Source organism: Ruditapes philippinarum, unplaced genomic scaffold, assembly GCF_026571515.1.
Source record: "Ruditapes philippinarum isolate M1 unplaced genomic scaffold, ASM2657151v2 ctg3707_1_1_1_1, whole genome shotgun sequence".
Lineage (NCBI taxonomy): Eukaryota > Metazoa > Mollusca > Bivalvia > Venerida > Veneridae > Ruditapes > Ruditapes philippinarum.
Window position 1 is genome coordinate 9708 of NW_026862631.1, and position 21818 is coordinate 31525.

Here is a 21818-nt window from a genome sequence, read left to right on the forward strand (position 1 = left end):
TTGTGTTAAAATGAAATACCGTTTCGTATTTTGCGAACCCTTGTGAACATTTTGGTATATAAAACTTATTGTTCCTAGACATGGACTAGTTGACCCCCAAAATATGCATGATTTACTAGTTCATTTCCTACACTATAAAGTCTGATTGACTAAAAAGTCAAATCAGCTATTCTAACAGTATAAATGGTTTATCCCGGATAACATCTTTGTGAATTTTTCCAGTCTTTGTAGATGTTGTTTTTCCGATCTACCTTTGATCATCTAAGAAATGTTTAATTTATCCAAAAATGACCACTAGAATTTCTATATTGTGTGTACCTAGGTTATCTAGTAGTGTTTGTCTATTAATCAAGCAGCGAATATGAAACTGTTTCCTAATTGCCCGTTAGTCTAGTAAAGCAAAACAATTTTTATTTAACCATTTAATAAAAAAAACTACTTTTCAGTAATTAATGCAAAGTGTCTGTCAAAGCACGTGTTAACATTATGTAAATGGACTTTAATATAATATCAGAGTAAATATATTACAGCACAGCAAGATTGTAGAGAAAACATACTATGGTACTACAATATATAATTATTGCTCAATTGCATAAAATTTATTACTTTTTATGCTTTAAGATTTATTTCTAGTAAATTATTTGAAAGTAACTTTGCCTTTCCTTTACGTTGCATCGGAAGACACCTTTTCAACATCTTAATTGTGTATTTTGTCAACTGATAGATCCCTACTTTGACCTTTTATTTGAATAACAATAGATATAACCACAAACATTGACATCTGCTCTTTTGTTTACAAAAAGGTTGTGCTGACATTGCTATTTTATCCACTTATCTGATAATAAGAATTAAAATAGGTCAGGGATCTATGCATCTAACCACAGTTGACCAAGTTGACCGCACTCTATTGACTCACTCTGCTGTGTTAATGGTTTTTCTAAAATTTTACTCAGCATTTAAGAAAATGTTTAACGGCGTCCGTGGCCAAGTGGTTAAGGTCGTTGACTCCAAAGCACATGTCCCTCACCGCAGTGGGTTAAAACCCAGTACAGACTTTGGATTCTTTCATGCAAGGAAGCTATCCATCTGACTTACGGAACTACGGAACATCGGTGGTACTACTGAAGTACCATTTCGTTCCTGAAATAACGCACGAAGGGGTACCTGATGTCTCCCCCGCCAGCTAAAGATCAAATGTCGCCATACTATAAGACGTAAATGTTATGTTATATCTTTGAAAATAAGAAATAATTTCTCGAAGCAATAGCTTAAAGATAAATACACACAAACTGATATATATCAAAAAGTTAATCGATTTGTCCTTACATCCACATACCATTTAACTTATGATATTTTTGAAAGCAACACCCGCCCGCAAAAAAAGAATAAATTGATAAATACTATTTAAAAAATGGTATTCCCTCTACTTATTTATGGGTCCGTTCATTAATCTGTTCGAGCAGATTAAGTGCCTTAATGACTTCGTTGACAACCTGTTTGATTTTCCTTTTCTAAAATAGTTTATAATAATTTCCCGGTCAGTAATGCATAGATCCATGACCTATCTAATTATCAGACTCATTTGATACAATAAGAATTTCACAACATTGTACTTGTTAACAAAAGAGCTACTGTCAAAGTTTGAGGTTATGTCTGTTGTTTTTCCAAATGAAAGGTCAGGGCATTGATCTATCAAAATGCTTGAATATATGATAGTTGACATGAAGCTACAACTATTTCTAAACAATCTAATATTTTATAATAATGAAGAAATATCAATCAGTAGGACGGGCATGGTACCATATCATTGTCTCAATAGTTGTTGAAAATTAATGGATAAAAGTGACCAATATCAATAATCCATTATTGTTTTAGGATGACAATATGAATATCAAAGACAAACTGTTATATACGTGTACAGGTATTGTTTATTGCTTTAATAACATAATCATACTCTTCTAAACATCATCTTTGTCTCTTTAAGCGATTTGTACTCCTGAAATTCACGGTATATCACACCACCTTCGCCACTGTGGTATGATGAAATTGTACCTGGCGTAACATACTCTCCATTGAGGTTCGCTAAAGTACAGCCATTATACCACCAACCTCCATGATCTGTCTTAGCACAAGAATAGGAGCTGTCGTGGTCATATGTAATAAAGTCGTGACCATTGTTGTAATAAACTCCATTTCTGTCGCCTGGTGTAGGAATGAAATGATTATATTTCAGTTTCCCATTGTATCGTATTGTTTGTTTTAATTAAAATTTAAATAATTGTAAACACTCAATTTATTTTATGTATTCAAGAAGTAATGATAAGTCAACAACAACACAACGTTAACAATTTTGCATAATATACTGAGCTATCGCGTGTTGAATGATGTACTTTTGATTTCTATTTCATCACTTTTATATCACAGTATAGCCCCATAAGAATAAGCAGCAATAAATAGAACAAATGTTAACGATATATTCATTAAAGTGACATTTATGCATAACCAAGCGTAAATGGACTGGTAAAAATAAAAATACTTGGCATCAATCTATTTTATAGTTTACTTTTTGAACAAAATCAATACATTACATGGCCAACGGAATTTTTTTTTAAACATCATTCAAAATATATCGGTAACGTTCAATTCTTATTAAAATTTAAGAGTGAGAAAATCTTTTAATTATTTAGGTAGTTTTTATATTATATTATTAAAATTTTTCATAATCAGTTATTGGTCAATTACCATTATAATACTAGTAGTCAATGTTTTGAAATTCATAACTAGTTCAACTCAACATGACAGCGAAATAAATGAGAATATTGTCACTTTATATAAACAAATGATCTAACTATATAACTATCAAACAAATTAACAAAATTATGTATGTTTGTTACCTGCTGTTCCAACGCCGTGATCTATATGAAGGGTATAGGTTGGCGAGACTCCTAGACTTGAAATTCTGGTATGTTTCATATGCAGTACTGTCATCTGCTGCTTTTAAGTCAAGTCTTAATTCTGATTGTCCTTGTGACGCCATTTCTTGAACATAAGCAAGTCCTAAATAGAAAAGTAAGACAAACCTGTATTCACATCTTAAAATTTTCGTTGTGTATCGCAATAATCTTAGACATATTCACGCTATTATATAACATTTATTTTAACTTTTGTTTATTTGTTTTATTATTATTTGTTTTATTATTATTATTATTATCATCATTATCCTTATCAGTATTATTATCGTTGTTATTATTATTATTATTATTATTAACCATCGGACTGAGTAGTATTATTTATTAAGCATGTCTATTCTATTTCTACGATTTTGTGTTTTAAACCATGCGGCCAGCACTCATTGTATTAATAGTACGATGCCAACGCTATCTATATCTATCATACCTGTAATTTCATATTTTTGCTTTGTAAGATATTATATTCTTTGATATCACGATATAAATACCTAGCCAAAATTCTCCATCTAAACTACCAAAGCCATTCTCGTACTCATAAAATGATTTATAGAAATCTACGCTTCCGTTGAATCGCCTTTGAAAAACCTTTTGAATGGAGAAATATTGTTTCTCTATAATCATAACAACATAAACGTTTAACCAATAAGTCATTTTGTGCTAGCATGATAATAATGAAAATATATGAAGTAGTATAAAAGTTAACCGAAATTCCATCGAAGTAAAAAATGGTATAGTTTGGTCAACATTCTTAACAGAGTTATTTCCTTAGACATTGAAGTGGGGGTTGATTATCACTAATTATCAAAGTTTGTGTGGTATACAGTATGTCTCAGATGTGAGTGAATGTATGATGTTATCTGTGACGTCATGAACTATATCAATATTTTTACCGCTTATGCTTCTTCTTTACTGTATTCATTAAACTCAACGCATTAAACAGGAATCAAAATTCTATTTTCTAATCAGTTTCTAAACATATGACATGACTACAATCAATCTCTCTGATAAATATAAATGTCTAATCTAAAGCTATACGTATTTGTCTGTTACTTTAGCCTTACAATTTTTTTTAATTTGGCGGTAGTTACATCTTATCATAAGATATAAAGTAACACTTACAGTCCATCCCCCACCATCTGTGTCCATGTCACAATAAACTTGTATAGTTGTATGTGATTGCCACAGTTTTATATAATAGACGCCGCTTACATTAGCATGGTCAATATTTAGTAGATCATAACAATCACTCAGCAACCCTAGAATATGATACAAAAAGTGTGTAACAGACAAAACATTTTGACATTAATGACATAATTATTTTTTCTGTTCTGTTATTTATTGCCTTATTTAGATTTTACCATATATGTGTTACCTAATCACGTAAGCTATAGAATGATTGCATATTCAATGACAAAAAAATACATTTCTAAGAATGCAGTCATCATTCAAGAATATACCTACATCACCATAGTAGAAACATAGCTATTAGATTAAACGTAAATAGGTTCTTAGGTTAAAGACATAACTTTCACTAAATTAAAACTGATATGATGACAAGATTATAGATATAAGATGATCTTGGATAAAAATTTTACTCACTAGTTTCACAGTTTGTGCCCGTGTAATCCTGAGGACATTGACACGTGTATCCGTCATTTTTGTTTGTGCAGTTTCCACGCATGCAGGGATTTGATTCACATGGCAATATTTCTTCAAAGACAAATGACAAATAAAATAACTATTTGTGCGACGTTGGACAATTACTTATACATAAAACAGTATTTGGAAAATTCAGTAGGGTTAATACCACTTGAGCAGCTTTCAATAGTGTACTGCTTAATAAACGTTATTTTCGTTTGTACAGTTTCCACTCATGCAGGGATTTGATTCACATGGCAATATTTCTTCAAAGACAAATGACAGAACAAAAAAATAACTTTGCATAAGACTTTGGGGGAACATTTTGGGGGAACATTCGTACATAAAACAATACTTAAAATATTCAGTAGGATTTAAACCACGAGAGCAACTATATCACTGATTATATAGACCAAAAATATATACTTCCGTGCATTGTTAGACTTTAAAAAGAGGAGTATGTTACCCACGTTACTATTCTGTATGAAAGTGAACAAAGTGTTACCTTTATTAAACTATTGATGAAAATCACACTTTAAATGTCACTTTAAAATCTGTTTTTCATATTTTCAAAAAGTGCTCACAACTTTCAGGCATGTGGGAAAATGGATGTTTTCGTTCTTGTAGAAGGTGTATTTTTAGTCTAATGGAATACCATTTGTGAGTAAGAGTAACAGAAACAAGATTCAAACAAATCAATTGTTCTTTCATTTTGTTATGCTAAAACTTTCAATTGACATATGATTTCAAGAGAACAGAGCCTTTTCCAGCGTTAAGTTCATAAATTTAAACCAAGTCTCTTTTCGAAATTTAATGGCTTCATAGCGCATGACAACAAAACATGTTATAATTAAAATAGTTTTTATGTCTAATATCTCTATAAAAGCTTTTGTTGAATTTGTTTGTAAAAGAAGAAAAGTCTAGTGAAAAAGACACACAAAAATCCATTCATCATAGATTTCAAAAGGACAGAAGTAACCCCGTATGTATTTCAAAGATAGAAAATCATTTTCTTCAAAAAATCGAGGACTATTTCAGACGGATTGAAGACAGTTAACCAAGACTGTCAAACCTACATTTTATTTTTTCTACTTTCTCCTACTTTTTTTAATTGTTCATACTTTTCCCTACATTATTCCTCCTAATTAGGTTCAGTTCTTACTTTTTATGATCCAAATATTCATGGTACTAGAATAAAGTATTTTAAATGAATTTTGAATAAAATTGCATTGTAAATATCTCCATGTCAAGACATCACTATTTCACCCAATTAAAACTTACAAAGATATGTGTCACTTCAAAAATACTTATTATTTAACTTAACCAAACAAAAATAAAATAAGTTTATCATTGAGATACTGTTAAACCATGAAAACGTTGTGGTTACACTCTTTTTCTAACATTTTCAGATTAAAAGGATTATATGTAAAGATAAACGATAAAAAAATGATCTTGGATCAAAATTTTACTCACTAGTTTCACAGTTTCTGCCCGTGTAATATTGAGGACATTGACACGTGTATCCGTTATTTTCGTTCGTGCAGTTTCCACGCATGCAGGGGTTTAATTCACATGGCAATATTTCTTCAAAGACAAATGACAGAACAAGAATAAAAGAACTATGCTTGAGACGCTGGAGAAACATTTATACATAAAAACATTCAGTAGGGTTTAAACCACAGTAACAGCTTGCAATAGAAAACTGCGTATGTAGACTAAAAAATCTTTAGAGAAATGTCCAGTTAAGCAAGATCCGTTCATTATCAGACTTTTTAAAGAGGGTTTTGTAACCCAAGTAACCTGTTACCAGTATTAGAGTAAAACTAATGTGTTTACCACTACAGGATACCCTTATTGAACCATTGATGCAAATTAATTCTTATATATCTTGAAGCATATGGCAACAAAACATATGAAATCTTCAAAAGCCTTATATCTCTACAAAAGCTTCTGTTGAATCTGTTTAAGAAGAAACTGCAAGTCAACAATGTCATAGATTTTAATTAGAAAGAAACGAGGATTATTTGATAGATAACCCAGAAAGATTACACAGACTACCAAGCCTATTTGTCTATTTTCTCCAAATTGTTCATACTTTTTCCTATTTTCCTACATTATTCCTCCTGATTAGGTTCAGTTCTTACTTTTTATGTTCCAAGTATAATTATTGTGGTATAGAAATATAATGTTTTCGATTTTTTTATTTATTTGCAATGGTAAATATCTCCATGTCAAGTGAAAAAATCTTTTCTCTTTCTATTTTAATTGATATTTTTTTTATTTTTATTTATTTTTTTTTTTTTTTTTTTTTTTTTTTTTTTGGTTATTCATTGACCATGTTTATACTTATTCTATTCTTAGACAGCACTTTTGCTACAGGAAGTATAAATACAACTACTTGACAAAACATATAAATGTTAAAATATCACTTTTTGCGTCAATAAAGGTTTCAAACCGATAATACAACTTCAAACAAATGGATAGATTTTCATTTTACCTGAAGTAAAAGAGGGTTATACTATGAACACATGAACATATCATGATAATATATTTTAGATTTTAGATTTTATATTAGATGGAAAAAATGATGATATGAAAACCAAATACAAGGAGGGTTTACTTACTAAATTCACACTTTGTGCCCCTGTAATCTTGAGGACATTGACACGTGTATCTGTCATTATTGTTCGTGCAATTTCCACGCATGCAGGGGTTTGATGCACATGGCAATATCACTTAAAAAGAAAAAGACACCACATTTATAAAATAAGTACGAATATGAGGATCGGTCGCAAAGTATTTAGAAGAAGCCTTTGGATGGCAAGATCTTTCAACAGGACAGTGACTATTTTGTGGCAACTCGTTTATAAATAAAAAGTCCATATTTATTAAAAATGAATTTAAACATAAACATGTGTGAAACATTGATAATGCTGACTTCAAGTCTCCATGTGGCCTTCAGTTTGTCAAAGTATTGCTCATGCAAATGTTGAGGGGGGAAAACCCGAATTATTCTTAATATAAATGCCGCTGTTTTTAATATGAAATACCGGTAAAAGTTCGAAAACGCTGACGATGAAGATTTTCACATATAAATATCATTCTCATTATTTTCTGCCACATGAACCAAGAGTAACTTTACTTGGCAAATTTCTGCTTTTCTGCAGCGCCATTTAAGACAAAAACGTATTCTACATACAATATTAATCATAAAACATGTTAGAGTTGGAAATGAAAAGCCATGAACATTTTTGTGACACATATCAAAGATCATAATTTCCCTTATTTCTGATATCTTAATCGCAAATTACATGTACTTACATTTATCACATTGCCTCCCTTCGTAACCATGGTTACAAACACAAACAAAACCATTTGACACATCATAACATTGCCCATGGTGGCATGGGTTCGATACACATTGACTGGTTGCTGGAAAAGTTGAAAATGTTTAATATCATAAATTTGAAACGAGAGCATGTCAACAATCAGAAATGGCATCTAGTGGTTAAAGCGTGTCTGTCCATCGCGGAGATTGTCAAGCTTCAACATCTCACACAATCAACCTTACAATGTGCCAATAATTAAGATTACCCTCAGTTTTTTATCATTTAACTTGAAAAGTATCATTGGATATGCATTTCAGCAGACGAGTATAAAAAGAATACATGTTGTAGTTTGGTTTATAGTTTGTTATATATGTCCTGGTAATTTTTCACACTAGTTTGTCTTAAACAACTAGTAAGCAGATTGGAAAACCAGCAGGTAGATTCGTGTCCTTATTCATGTATAAGATAATAACAATGATATGATAAAATTATGGAAACCTTTATACATTTCACCTGTTAGAAATAGAGTAGCTTTAATGCTTTAAAGTCATTTTGAAATGATTCATGCAAATATGTAAATTTACAATAATGAGCAATGACAATGTTCATTTACCATACATCAAAAGTAAAAAAAGACGCTTTGAAACTAATTAAAAAAGAAAGAAAATATTTAAACATATAATAAGGAGCTGAAGTGTTATCACAAAACAAATTGAATTAAAAAAAACAACAGGAATACACTTACAATTTTTACAATGTTTGCCACTGAATCCTTTATATGATAACATATGCAACAAAGATGTCTTTGTGACAAGTTTTGCATTCACACTGTTTAAAAATCGAGTGTTGTGCAATGTGAATCAACTATTACGTGTTTAGGTGATTTAGCAATTAAAAAGTGATGTTTAAAAGCTAAACAAACTTAGACAAAACCTTATTTACATGTACCTGCTGAGATACTTCCATTACACATGTTGTTACAAAGATCTGATTCACAGCAGCTCCGACAGACATGTTCAATGAGAGATCGATGTTGTTTCCTGATTGCCCGATACTTGTTGTCATCAATGTCTCGACCAACTATTGATGGTTGCAGTGGTGCACCTTGTTTACAAGCCTTTGAAACATAGAAAGAAAAACAGATTTATAGCAGCAAATTTACGACTCGTATTAACATCATTTTCGAAAAATGGATTGGATCATGGATGTCATAAAAGTCAAGTGTTTATTAAACTGCTGCTTTGCTGTCACAAACATATATGAAATAAACATTTATTACTTATCTTAAACAAGCGCACACATAAATAAAATGTTGATGGATACGGATAAAATTTTGATAGACGTGTAAATTTTAAAAACATATCTTTCAAAACAACAATCATGCATGCCGATAAGGTTTTCCCTGAAAACCGATCAACTTCTTTTGAAATAAAACAAACTCATAAAAATCCTTATATATTTGCCAAATATTTCCAATGTGTTACTCAAGCTGGTGTCATCAATGTGATCTGCTTTAATATGTAAATTATCAACATGAATAAAAATATGTTTTAACCAACGAGTATATTACACGTATTACTTTATATACTGGCTAAAACATAACAAAAATTAAGGAAATTTTTTCAATTTTGTAGGATGTCCTGACACATAGCTAAATAGACACCATCGGATTTGTAATCCAGAGTTCACTTGGACGAAGCACCGAATGTTCTCTCTGACAATAACTCTCGGACATGGAGTCTTATGGTCATTTGTCTTTCACCGCGAATACATTATGGTGGATTACTATAGAAGGTCATTTGCGATGAAATATGACATTAACATGGGTGTTAATTCTTAGTGTATTGTATCGCTTTGTGTAAAGTTATATTGCAAAGAGCATGCATACAACCTTTTACGAGCATTATATCACGTATCAGCTATATATATGTATTTTCATGTACAAAAATAACTTACATGAGCATCTGAGCAACCACTTGAGAACAGCATGTCATCAAATTCACGACGAGAATCAAATTTACAAACCTGTTTGTGAATGAATAATACGAATAAAGTTTTAAAAAATGTACCATACTAAACTTGTTCTGATTCAAATCTTTTATCATGCTGGACGTAAAAACTTTTATATTAAGTGAGTGAGTGAGTGAGCGACCGGGCGGTCGGGCTTTGGCTGGTTGGGTTTGAGTGAGTGAGAATTATACTGGAATCAAATGTTTCGGAAACCAACATGAAACACTTTAATCTTATTTAAAGAGTTAACAGTGTTGGTATCCTAAACATCAAAAAAGAAATTAAGGCAAATATTCTTCAAGCCATTTTTTTATAAAATATTGCATATCGACATAAATTAGTTAATTCGAATAAAATAGAAACCACATACCTCTCCTGCTCGACAAATATCTACGAAATGACATGCTTTCGATTGTGTATGCACGGGACAATAGTAACAAATTGGCCCTCGATGTCTTGGATAACCTGATAAAATAAGTCAAAAATACTAGAAATAGTCAGATTCAAATGACATTCTGTTCGTTCTTGTTGTAACAAAGTGGGAATTCAGCATGTATTTTAATGATATACCAAGATGGACAAAAACTGTTTTCAGCAATGTTACAGAACGTAATACGTGGCAAGTTGATGCAAAATATAACTGATTTAAATATTTTTAATACATTTTTTCACCATTACACGCGGAGTAAGGGCTACTTTTGCAGCACGTTTTAAAACAAATTTTGAGGATGGTAAGGGCTTTGGACTTAGTCAAATGACTTTCGTTGCAGTACATTTAACATTTTCGTCTAAACTTTCACGTTTAAAAGTTAACAAGTATCTTATGAATGCTGCTTTAAGTGACATTAAGACATACTTACTGAGATAAAAACTGCTATCAAAGTGATTTTTATCTACTTTAATTATTTCAAATGACGTCATCACTTACAATAATAAACTAAATTGCATAAAAATTATTATCTTTATCGAAAAGTTCAAAATTTAATAACAAATGATAAGCTATATATAATGTTTCAAAATAAAAGATAAGAAGACAATCGTATCTTCTAAATGTACATTGGTAATGAAATGACAATAAAAAAAGAGATACGATTTTTTTCATTCAAATCGAATTTTCTTCTTTCTTCCGTACGACAATCTCATGCTATTAACTATGTTTCACAACAGAATGAAATTTAACATTTCTCCTCTTTTCTAAAGAAACGAATGTTCTGACAAAATTTTATTATAAAACATGTATTATATACCTATTTCTCCGCACCCTTCATGATTGCATACGTCAGTTGAACAACATTGTATACAGTGCTGTGTCGAGTTGGCCCCCTGGCATTTCTAAAATTTTGCCAAAACTTAAAATATGTATTCTAAGACAATAAATTTCGAGTAATTCTGATAACACGGTTTGGTTGTCATGCCCTAAGAAATATTGTCTGACACTTTTTTTAACTTAATTGACTATATAAAATAATTTTGACAATTTCGTGTTTAAGGAAAATGAGATAAAGAAATATCACTTGCTGAAAAATTATATGGAAAATATTTGCCAAAAAATGAAACAAACATTTCATAAATGATAAGCACCATCTTTTCTATGATGCTCAAATAAGTCTAAATCTTTTTCTTGATGAAATAAAAAAACATCTTAACACGAACTCTAATGTTCTTAAAAATTAAAAACCTATACAATTTTAATATTTTTCTGTCTATGAATTCGGATAGGCTACAACTTCTAATAAAACATTTTATCCTATATAAAGGAAAAAATTCATAAATACAAATGTATATAAAACAAAGCTTGACTCAAATTTTGTGTAAATCCTGTTCAGCGTTGAAATGTTATACTGATTGTGGGGTGAGTGTTATAGCTAAAACCGTGAAAACAGTATACGCGTCCGTAAAACCGTAAAAGTCTATATAACGAATAATAAATACTGAGAAATCGTCTTTTAATAAAATATTAGAAAATACATTCATACAGTTAACCTCAAGATTGAATGTAAATCGGCGTTTCAAAGTGAGGAATCATAAACAAAACAGTGTTCGTTATTCAGGTGTTTATATCCAATATATCAGTTGCTTTAAATGGCCTAAAGAAGCTTAACTGTCCAAAGAATCTCCAAAAGTTTGTAAACAAATGTCAATAAACGCTTTACTCTATTCTATTGGCTTAAACATATTTATTCAACAACATATTTAACAAGTGAACTATATTCAAAAAGTACATTTTGGGATAATCTCTATTCTATTAAATATAAACAAATGAAATATTTCTGTTAAATATAATTAAATACAAAAATATTTATGAATGATTTTATATAAGTTATGTATCTCATGTATCTACCATGCAATGCTTACCATTCTTTTCATGCATCCGACATTGAACAATTTTTCACCAAATTCATTACTTATTTCCTCAATCCCACATGTCTAAAAGTAATAAATTGAGTTCAATAAGTTCACAGGCAAGAAAAAGCATGGTGGCTGTAAAATGGAAAGAAGTAAAAGTAATTTCTGTAGAATCGCTTTGCTTATTCCCAATAAGAACTATTTCTTAAGCTATCAAATTGATCTAAATAACGTATTCGTTTACATTGTAACAAATTATCTTGTTATCAAGTACTAAATTTCAATTTAAAACCATGATATATTTTCGCAATATTGGGAACGTGAAAAATCTTATTCAAAGTTTGCTTCTGAGCCAAAAATGTATTTTCTAATCATCATAACAGTTTGTTTTGACAATTATATAATGGCACAAATTCATATCCTGTTTTAAGTCATTTTAGTGCTGCACCGCAAATCAAAAGAAAAAAAGAAATAAATCTCCTGATAAATACTAACGGAGTTTTCTTAAGTTAAATTACTCGTTTTACTTTTATATCAATACAACAATGTCTCCTCAATATTATAGGGTTGTATTTTAAAAGGAGAAATTCGATTACTCCGTAGCAATTGAAAAACTTAAAATCGCAAACACCCACGCCCTAGCACAGGCCTAAGTTGTATAAAATGTTTACTTCTTAAGAAGAAGGACCTGCAAAAATGAAAATACAAAAAAGAACAGGGATTCAGTTCATGAGCATCATATTGCAACCTCTTATGTTAGTCTCACCTCATCCTTGTCGCATTCGGTTACAGCATTGCAATGTCTTGGCTGTGGCACGTTGTTGCACTGTAAACACGTCAATGTGCTGGCTTGAAATTTAAGAAGAATGCGCCCAAATAGTTTTATTGTCATATAAAGCGATGCATGTCTATTAAGGCAAGATTGTGAAAACTATTTTAGTAAGTTCTTTGACGTTTTAATGTTTACCACTCCTGTTGTCATATAAGGAGACGTAGGCAATATTTTAACAGGATCTGATACATAGAATGCAATGAAATAAAAATAAGTAAGTAAATTTGAAATTTGTAAAATGTTTACGTGCACATTCGTGAAAGGGTCATAATAATATAAACCAAGTAAGTAAATGAATCGTAAGTATGATAAATTTTGAGAGGCCTACTTCTTTATACGGTCATACAAAGTTTAGTTTCATATCAAAAGTAATAGATATAGGTGTTAAAGTATGTCAAGAAAATCATCAAGCTTAGGACCAACTCCACAACTGCTAAAGTCTCAAACAGTTATCTACATCGTGCTAACTTTCATTTATTTATTTCAACATTTGATTAAATATATATTTTCAAAAACATTTTGTTCGAGAATTACATAAACATCCTTTTCTACAAGACATACATGTATATTCAAAATTGAAAACAATTCCGAAAGGACATGAATATTGTCAGTCACATTTAAGGGTTTTAATAAAGGCTGAAGAAAAAAAAACTACGTCCTGCCAATCTGAGTCAATCTAATCTGAAGCGACTTAAAGTACACTAGCTTTAGTAGCACATTGTCAGCAGACAATAATAGTTAAAGTGTTATGCGCATCGAGAAGTAATTTCCTTTTAAACATATGTTACGTTCTACAGAATTCTTTAGTCAAATTGGATTAGAAGCTATAGGTTTATTAAAACACCATCGGGCCATTTCTTTCAAAAAATAATCAAACAACTGAGAAATGAATGAAAAATATCTTGCTCGTGGAAAAAAACGGCTTGTCCCTTATATGTTTTCATATCATACAAATATTCTATAAAAGTTAAAAACCATATTAGTACATTATCAAATTACAAAAAATTAAACAAAAGATTTTGAAAAAAATGAACAACTAAATAATAAAAAACACAATTATGGTATTTACTATAAGTTTCCCTTGTAACTGTATATAAACGCTATACCTTTCGGGATAACACATACTGTAATTACAGTCATCAACATTAATATCCTAATCTCCATCTTCTTTACCTGGAAAAAAATATAGTGTTTAGAAATAAAAGTTTGCGCAAAATTCACGTGAAACCAGAACACCAGTCCCTAGTCCAGCTTGGGATTAGACTTTGGGATTTTTAAACCCTTCTTATAAGAAATGTCATGCGGATAATTCTCACAATGCATTTTGGACAAATCTCCAAAACAACCACACTGACACGGCAGAACGCGAAAAGTTCGGGTTCAATTTAAGTCTCCCGCACGCCTTGGGGTTTAAAGCAGGGAAACACAAAACATGTGCGTTAATCTTAGGTCGCTTACATCAAGGCGTATTTCAGTCTCACACTGTAAGTTCTGGAGATACAAGTCAATACTTTATTGGACGAAGTGGTATACAGCAAAACACACTACGGGCATACGGTAAGGTGACCTAAACGTTTATGATATTAGCTCATTTTGTATTGGGGTAAAACACCTCGAGTCGTCGTCTGGATTTTTTTTTACAAAAAAAGATTTATATATGTATATTAATGTGTAATGTTGGTCAGGATAAAAAAACTACTGTCGAACATCATAGCATAGAACATATACAACAAACAGAAAATGAAGCTAAACTACAAATACAGTTAATTTTATGAAAAAAAAACTGTTATTAAGACCGGAAAGGCCAAATTATTTAAATGGGTGATAACCATGATTTAGAATGCAGAAAAAAATGCTATGTCAAATGCAAACACGATATCATTTCCACAAGAGTTACTAGTATAATACAAGATGTTTTTTTCTTTAGATCAACGAAATTATTTACATTGAGGTTGCTGTGTGTTTTCTTTATCTCTTATATGCTAACGTTATTTGAGCAAGATAAATAATGAAAGTTCTGTGATCATAATGAATAGTGGCTTAGCTTAAAAAAAAGAAAAACCAGTTGGCAAATTATATTTCTTTTATTCAAGCTGTAACAAAGTTTCTGTAACGACAATCTTATTTCACTCAATACTGAATATATACATAAAAAAGAGCAAAACAACGTGAGTAGACATTGAAAATAATGCAAAATTGTTTGCATATTTTCCCTTAACAACAGTGGAATAAACGAAGAATTGGGATACACTATAAAGGTCTTTTCTCCAGGTTTTATTACTCTGGTTTAAATATAGAATTTTAAAAATTTTCAGTCAGAAACTATAAATGATTGTATAAAACACCTTATAAAAGAGTTCCATTATGTAGTCTAATTACCAACAAATAATGATGTCAATTAGTAATTTTTGTAAAACATGATATCTATTTACATCAATAAAATATCAAAGAGATATAGTAATCTATACCTATACAACCTGCTAAAATGAGAAAAAAGTTAGATCTCCAATGCTTTGTAGTAAAGAAGACCTTGAATATATTTTCAAAATTTACCCCCAGGATCCTAACTAGATAACATATTAGTTTTGACGTTTTTGAATAAGTTAATGAAAAATGAGATAGTATCCATAACGCATCACAACAAGGTAATAATTGTTTCAACAATAATCGTAAATTTTATCGTAATATTAAAGTAAATTGGTCAATAATGGAAGGTTTGTATTAAAATATAATACAATGGAAATTTACGTAGATAATATTTCGTATGAGATATAACATCAAGCCACAAATTATTTATATATGGATGTTGTTGACAAGTGTGAGATACATGATCCGATATTACGTAATTGTGTTTATATATCAGATAATTATTGTGTTTTAGTTCAAAATATAATTATTCATTATACAAATTTTCCTTAATAAATCCCTTAAAACTGATCAATACTTTCTTTTCAAGAAAAAGTTTATATGAATATCCAAATGATACGTTTTGAATATTGATATGAGCCGCGTCACGACAAAACCATCGTAATACGTTAGCGACCAGCATGCCTCCAGACCTGCCTGCGCATCCGCGCAGTCTGATCAGGATCCATGCTGTTCGCTATCAGTTTCTCTACATGTAATAGGGTTTGTAAGCGAACATCATGGATCCTGATCAGACTGTGCGGATGCGCAGGCTGGTCTGGATCCACGCTGGTCGCAAACGCATTATGTTGGTTTTGGCGTGACGCGGCTCATATCATTTTTTAATATTTATGGACAATATGCCTATTGTAGACCAATCCACATTAATTGTATATAACATTTGAATATACAAATTAACAAAATTATACATACCAGTTCCACTTCTAATGATTAAGTTCACTTGAGGTAAATTACTCGTGAGACAAGCCTTATTGATAAGAAAGTCGTTCATGACACAATTGTATTAAAACGAGATAATATTTCTTGTTTTAAATTGGAACAAAGTTTTTTCACAACAGAAAAATACTTACATTGTTTGTTTATTTGTTGTTGTTGTTTTTTTGTTGTTTATTTTTTTGTTTTTGTTTTTTTGTTTTTTTGTTTGTTTGCTTGTTCTTTTTTTAGGGGGTGCTTGTTTTGGGGTTTTATTGGGCTTTTTTTTTTTTGGGGGGGGGGGGCCTTTTTACATTTAAAAAAAATGCGTTCTTCTTTGCCTATTTGTCTTGATCTGTATCATAGATTTTCTTTATATAAACTTTATTTTAAATGGTGTACTTATATAAGCTAAGGAGGAAGCTATTTTACAGTTCCATCAATTGCCTTTTAAATTCAAACTTTTTTACATTCTATAAAATGACACAACAATTGAAATGTTTTTGTATAATTTAATGTCGTTTACCATTAGTCATTCAAAACATGTGAATGTATTTTTGCGACAACGTGCAAAAAAGATAGATTATCATAATCTCAATAAATCTTATCAGAAAGTACAAAAAAATACATAAAAATACATGAGATACGCTAAATCCCGCAATTGCATTAAAAGGAAAGTCGAAAGATTTTCGTATTTTTACGGTTATACTTAAATCAATGCAAGCAAATAGATAGGTATAACAGATATACTTAATTCCATCAGAAAATGAGAAACAAAATTATCAAAATGTTTTAAAGTTTAACTTTTTATTTAATAATACAGCAAATGCGTTAAAAACGGGACAAATACAAAGTTATATTCATAAGTTGGTATCCATTCTGATAATAACAATTCTTTTTGTTGTTAAATATCTATTTTGTACAGCTTATTAAAATATTTTTTGAAATGAGCAAATTCAGAATTGTATTGATAAGTAGTTGTGGGGGGATACCCAACAACCGTTTACTATTTCGTTAGACTGCTCCTTGGTTATCATTTTCATATTGCTCGCTCTGGCCATTCAAATACGAGTAAACATAACACATTTTCTGCAGAAATAGCCAATAGATTCTTTTTTTTATATTTCACTCAGTACATTGCTTTTTATTGTTATTTACAACGTAACTATAGCTTTTTATTCATTGACAAACAAAATAATGCACACTTGATACAAACTAAAGATTTTATTTTTTTTAAATAGTAACCGTTCTCTTATCTTATGCCTGCATTCATACTATTGAGTTCTCTTTCCATATGCTTAATACCAAATGGCATATTCTACATAGCATTTTCAAACGTCGGAATAAACAAATGTGCTATTGGAGCAAACTTTGATATGGGTGAGATCAATCAGCCATTTTTTTCAAAATTTCGTCCACTTTTTTATCAATATCAAGTACTATTTTTAGACCCTCTAGTTGATGCATAAACTGTGAAAGGGCATCAGGCAGACCTGGTGGTGGTCTGTCAAATCCTTCATGTTGGCTTTTATTTTCTGCCGGCGATTGTATTCCTTTATGTCACTTGAAACATTTATACTTCTAAATTCGTTTTCGTATTTTATAATTAATTCTGAAATGAAATGAGATTCTTATAAAGACATCTTAGATTATAAAGGAAGCCTTGAGCAACTATTACTCTTTAGCTTTATATCTTATTAACAAGATATGCCTATAGATTATGTTTTTTGTTGTTGTTTTTGTTTTCAAATAGCTATCATTCATTGTTATATTGAATAAACTGACTAAATGTTTTATGTAAATAGTTATAGGACACTTGCCTGCTGAAAGCTTGGATTCGTAAGCTTTTAATTTTCCAAGTAAGTTTAAATGGTCGTTTTCATCCGAAAAATTTAGCCAATTTGAAAGAATTTCTACACAGAGGCATTTGTCGAGAGGGATATCGTTATCAAACTGTTGCAAAGGATTCTCAGGCTCCGACTTTATAGAAAATTGCTTAACTTCAGTTTGGTCAGTATCATCTGGTACCATTTCCTTGTTTAGTGTGTGTTTTCTTCCTTCAAGAATTTGGACAAATTTACCGCATGTGATGCTGCCTGAAATAGAAACTTTTACGGGTTTTATTTCCTGAAATCTAAACACCATTTAGCTGCTAACCCAACTTTAAATGACTTCTGGACAGAATACTATTATCATTATTGTCAAGTTACAAAGTTGTATTCAAATATGTTTAGAGTAAATATTTCAAAATTGACGTCCTGTGCCTGTGTATATATATATGTACAATAGGCGGGTAACTCCAAGAGGGATATTCCTGTTTGAATCCAATATACATATTAGATACTTTTTCATGCATATTCCACCATACCCTACCGTCATCTCAAATGGTTTACTTCAAAGGAATTTCTATCATTTCATCTACAGTAGCGTATGAATTTAGAACTTCTTTCAACTATATAACGTCGTGTCATCAACACAGTTTCATTCTGAATGCGCTAAATGACGACAAACCGTAGCATGCCAAAATGGCAGATGAAATATCTTGCATTTGTAAAAGTAACGGATATACCTGTCTGAATGCAAGAATGATAATGTGCCATGTGTTGCAGTTTGGATCTTAATATGTTATAACAATGGTACCCGCCCATTTTGAGGTAACGAAGCATGATAATACTTTTCTGGTATATTCTGGTATATTCTACCATATTTTTAAATGGTTAATGTCATTTTTCATGGAAATCAATGTCATTTAGATCGTGACTTCTTCGCTACAGAATCACATGAATTTACACATCATTCTTTCTTAACGGTGACATATTAAGACAAATTCTTTTATGACATTGTAAAACTAAAACGGAATATGTAAATTATTACCAAGTTTATTCAGCAACCTTTCAATCATAGCATCTACAGCAAGAGGTAGATTTTTCTTGTCCTTTCGGACTTGACTGAATTGCTTTATTCCTTCTGTAATTACATGTTCGTCTGATCTATCAGCAGTCAAAAAGATTAATAGCTCTCTATCTTCTTTAGACAGTTTTGATCTGCTCTTTTTCAGATTATCGGCAATCTTATTTATTGAATCTTGCATCTCTTTCAGCATGATCTTCAAAGCATATATTTCATCAAATTTAGATTACAAAACAACATTTTAAATTAGGTTAAATAAGTGTAAAAATACACAACAATGTGTCGGCAAATAAACTGTAAAAAATCAATTTGCATTTGTATCCTATAGTCAAGCAGATGCCCTTACATAATCCCAATGAAGTGGATATACTGAAAGACAATGATTCAGGCTACACTAAAGTAATTGAAATAACATTTAGTGAAATTAAATGCATTTTTATGTTGTTTACATTTCTTTTCTTCGTCGCAATGCTTTCATATTGTGTTTGCAAGATGATGATAGATCTTGAAATAGATTAACTTGGTTTCTTCACCGGCATTTGACAGGTACTGGAAAAAACTGGCAAGTACAAACTTGACACCCCACTTCCGAGAGTATACCATTAGGAACAAGGCTTTGACCAATATTAAGAATGGTATACTTTTTTCAGTCGAAAATAAATTGATTTTCGCTTAAAAAGACTTAAGGTACTCGTTTATAATAAGACAATGTATTAAAAAATATATAATTAAGGAGTTGTTAATTCGGTAAAGATATACAAAAATGCCTTACTTTATTTTTACTTATCATTGTTTCCAACTCCTGTCTTTTCGCCATTTGTTCGTCTACGGATAATGATAATTTATCTATGAGCTCTTGCCACTGAGACGCCACTTCATCTGATATGATATTTGAGGCGCCCATTTGGACATGTTTAAATGATCCTTTAAGGAGCATAGCACCTCGACTGTTTTGTATTATGGTTGAAACTTTCAGGAAATTTTCCCAATTTTGCTGAAACAGACCATGTTTCATATACATGTACATAGGATATATTTCGTTGAATGTTATAGAGATATAAGATATTCTCATGTTTGCATCTTTTCTAAAAACAACACGTTTTGACTACCTTTCTTTATATAAATACGTGCATGATTATAGGAACTAAAATAGTTAAAAGCCTATATTTACTCGTACATGGGTCGACAAAAGCACATTTACCTTTCGTTCTTCTGTCAAATCTTTTGTCATTTGACGTTTCTCTCCTTCTATCTTTTCCTTTTCCTCGGCAAATTCTTTAGCTTGTTTTGACAACTGTATTTTTACGCTTTGTGCCACATCTTCTAGCCTCTGTCTTTCATTGTCGAGTTTTAATTTTAATATGTCGTTTTCTTCCTTACTTATTTTCAACTTTTTCTCTAATGCCTTTCTTTCATTTTCAAAATCTGATTTCACTTTGTCCTTTTCTGTCATACCTTTCCTTATATCGTTCCATAGCGATATTCGTTCATTATCAGTGCTTAATTTCAGTTTGGAAAGTTCTTCCTTCACCGCTTTCAAATCGTCAGAGAGTTTAGAGTTTTCAAATTTCATAAGTTTTAAATCATGCTCTTTGTCTTTCATCTCTTTTTCAACGCGATGTTTACCAGAGTCTAAATACATGTTTTCAGCGACCAACTGTTTTTTCTTTTTCGTTTTTGTAATGTTCCGCTTCTCTTCAAAATTGACAGAAAATTCGAGTTCATGTTTTGTTTTCTCTTCATCAAGTTTGCGATATCTCCGAACTTCAGCAACTGATTTAGATCGTTTTCGGATTCTTGGCATCTTTTCACTTTTAAGAGATAAAAACCTGAATATTGTTAGAAATATAATGATTCTATCTCTTTATTTAAATGATAACACTATATTACATACTCATAATCTATTATCCGCAAAGTCATGGCCGGGTCCAACTATTTTAATTTTTAAGAATTTTGCTTCGTATATAGATATGGTTAAGTATTATTTTGAATAATAAAACACGTATGTCTTAAGAGCTCAACCCACTAAACATAAACAATAAACTCAATGATCATGCATGAAAATGAAAAGACGCGTTCTTTCAAGCTATATGACATTAAGTTATAGATGACCTGGTAGATCAGATTAAATAACATGTTTTGAATAGATTAGTTATAAAAGAAGAACCTTCATATCAGTAAAAATTATGCAGATTTTTATAAAGTTTAAGTTAAAATAGGGACCCATTGAATGTCGTTTTAATTGAAACAATAGGTATTTAATGCTCGATTAAATAGATTTTGTTTACGGACTGCAGCACGAAACCGGGTTTAATTAATTTCAAAATCCAAACATGAATATGATGAAATATGAATTGATGAACATCAACGAATGTATTCATTGAACGTTCAAGGTGTTTGTGCTTTTTTGTGAAAAGTAGAATTTTCAAGAAACGGGCTTTTTGT

General features: G+C 30.8%; 2 protein-coding genes across 2 annotated transcripts; both read right to left on the reverse strand.

Annotated features, from left to right (window-relative positions):
• Positions 1-1948: 1948 nt before the first annotated feature.
• Positions 1949-16519, reverse strand: LOC132719653 (neurogenic locus Notch protein-like). The gene is made up of 16 exons (XM_060703461.1): positions 16464-16519; positions 14231-14297; positions 13059-13141; positions 12302-12373; positions 11194-11278; positions 10317-10411; positions 9893-9961; positions 8885-9053; positions 7929-8039; positions 7232-7342; positions 6081-6191; positions 4569-4679; positions 4089-4225; positions 3458-3554; positions 2895-3057; positions 1949-2141 (listed from the first exon to the last, which is right to left on the reverse strand). The coding sequence occupies exons 2-16, from the start codon at positions 14286-14288 to the stop codon at positions 1949-1951; spliced, it is 1665 nt and encodes a 554-aa protein (XP_060559444.1). The 5' UTR covers positions 14289-14297; positions 16464-16519.
• A 271-nt stretch (positions 16520-16790) lies between these two features.
• On the reverse strand, positions 16791-21356 carry LOC132719633 (uncharacterized). The gene is made up of 5 exons (XM_060703436.1): positions 20575-21356; positions 20146-20367; positions 19338-19569; positions 18284-18559; positions 16791-18075 (listed from the first exon to the last, which is right to left on the reverse strand). Exons 1-5 carry the CDS (start codon positions 21175-21177, stop codon positions 17918-17920), a joined length of 1491 nt encoding a protein of 496 aa, XP_060559419.1. The 5' UTR covers positions 21178-21356; the 3' UTR covers positions 16791-17917.
• Between the last annotated feature and the right edge of the window lie 462 nt (positions 21357-21818).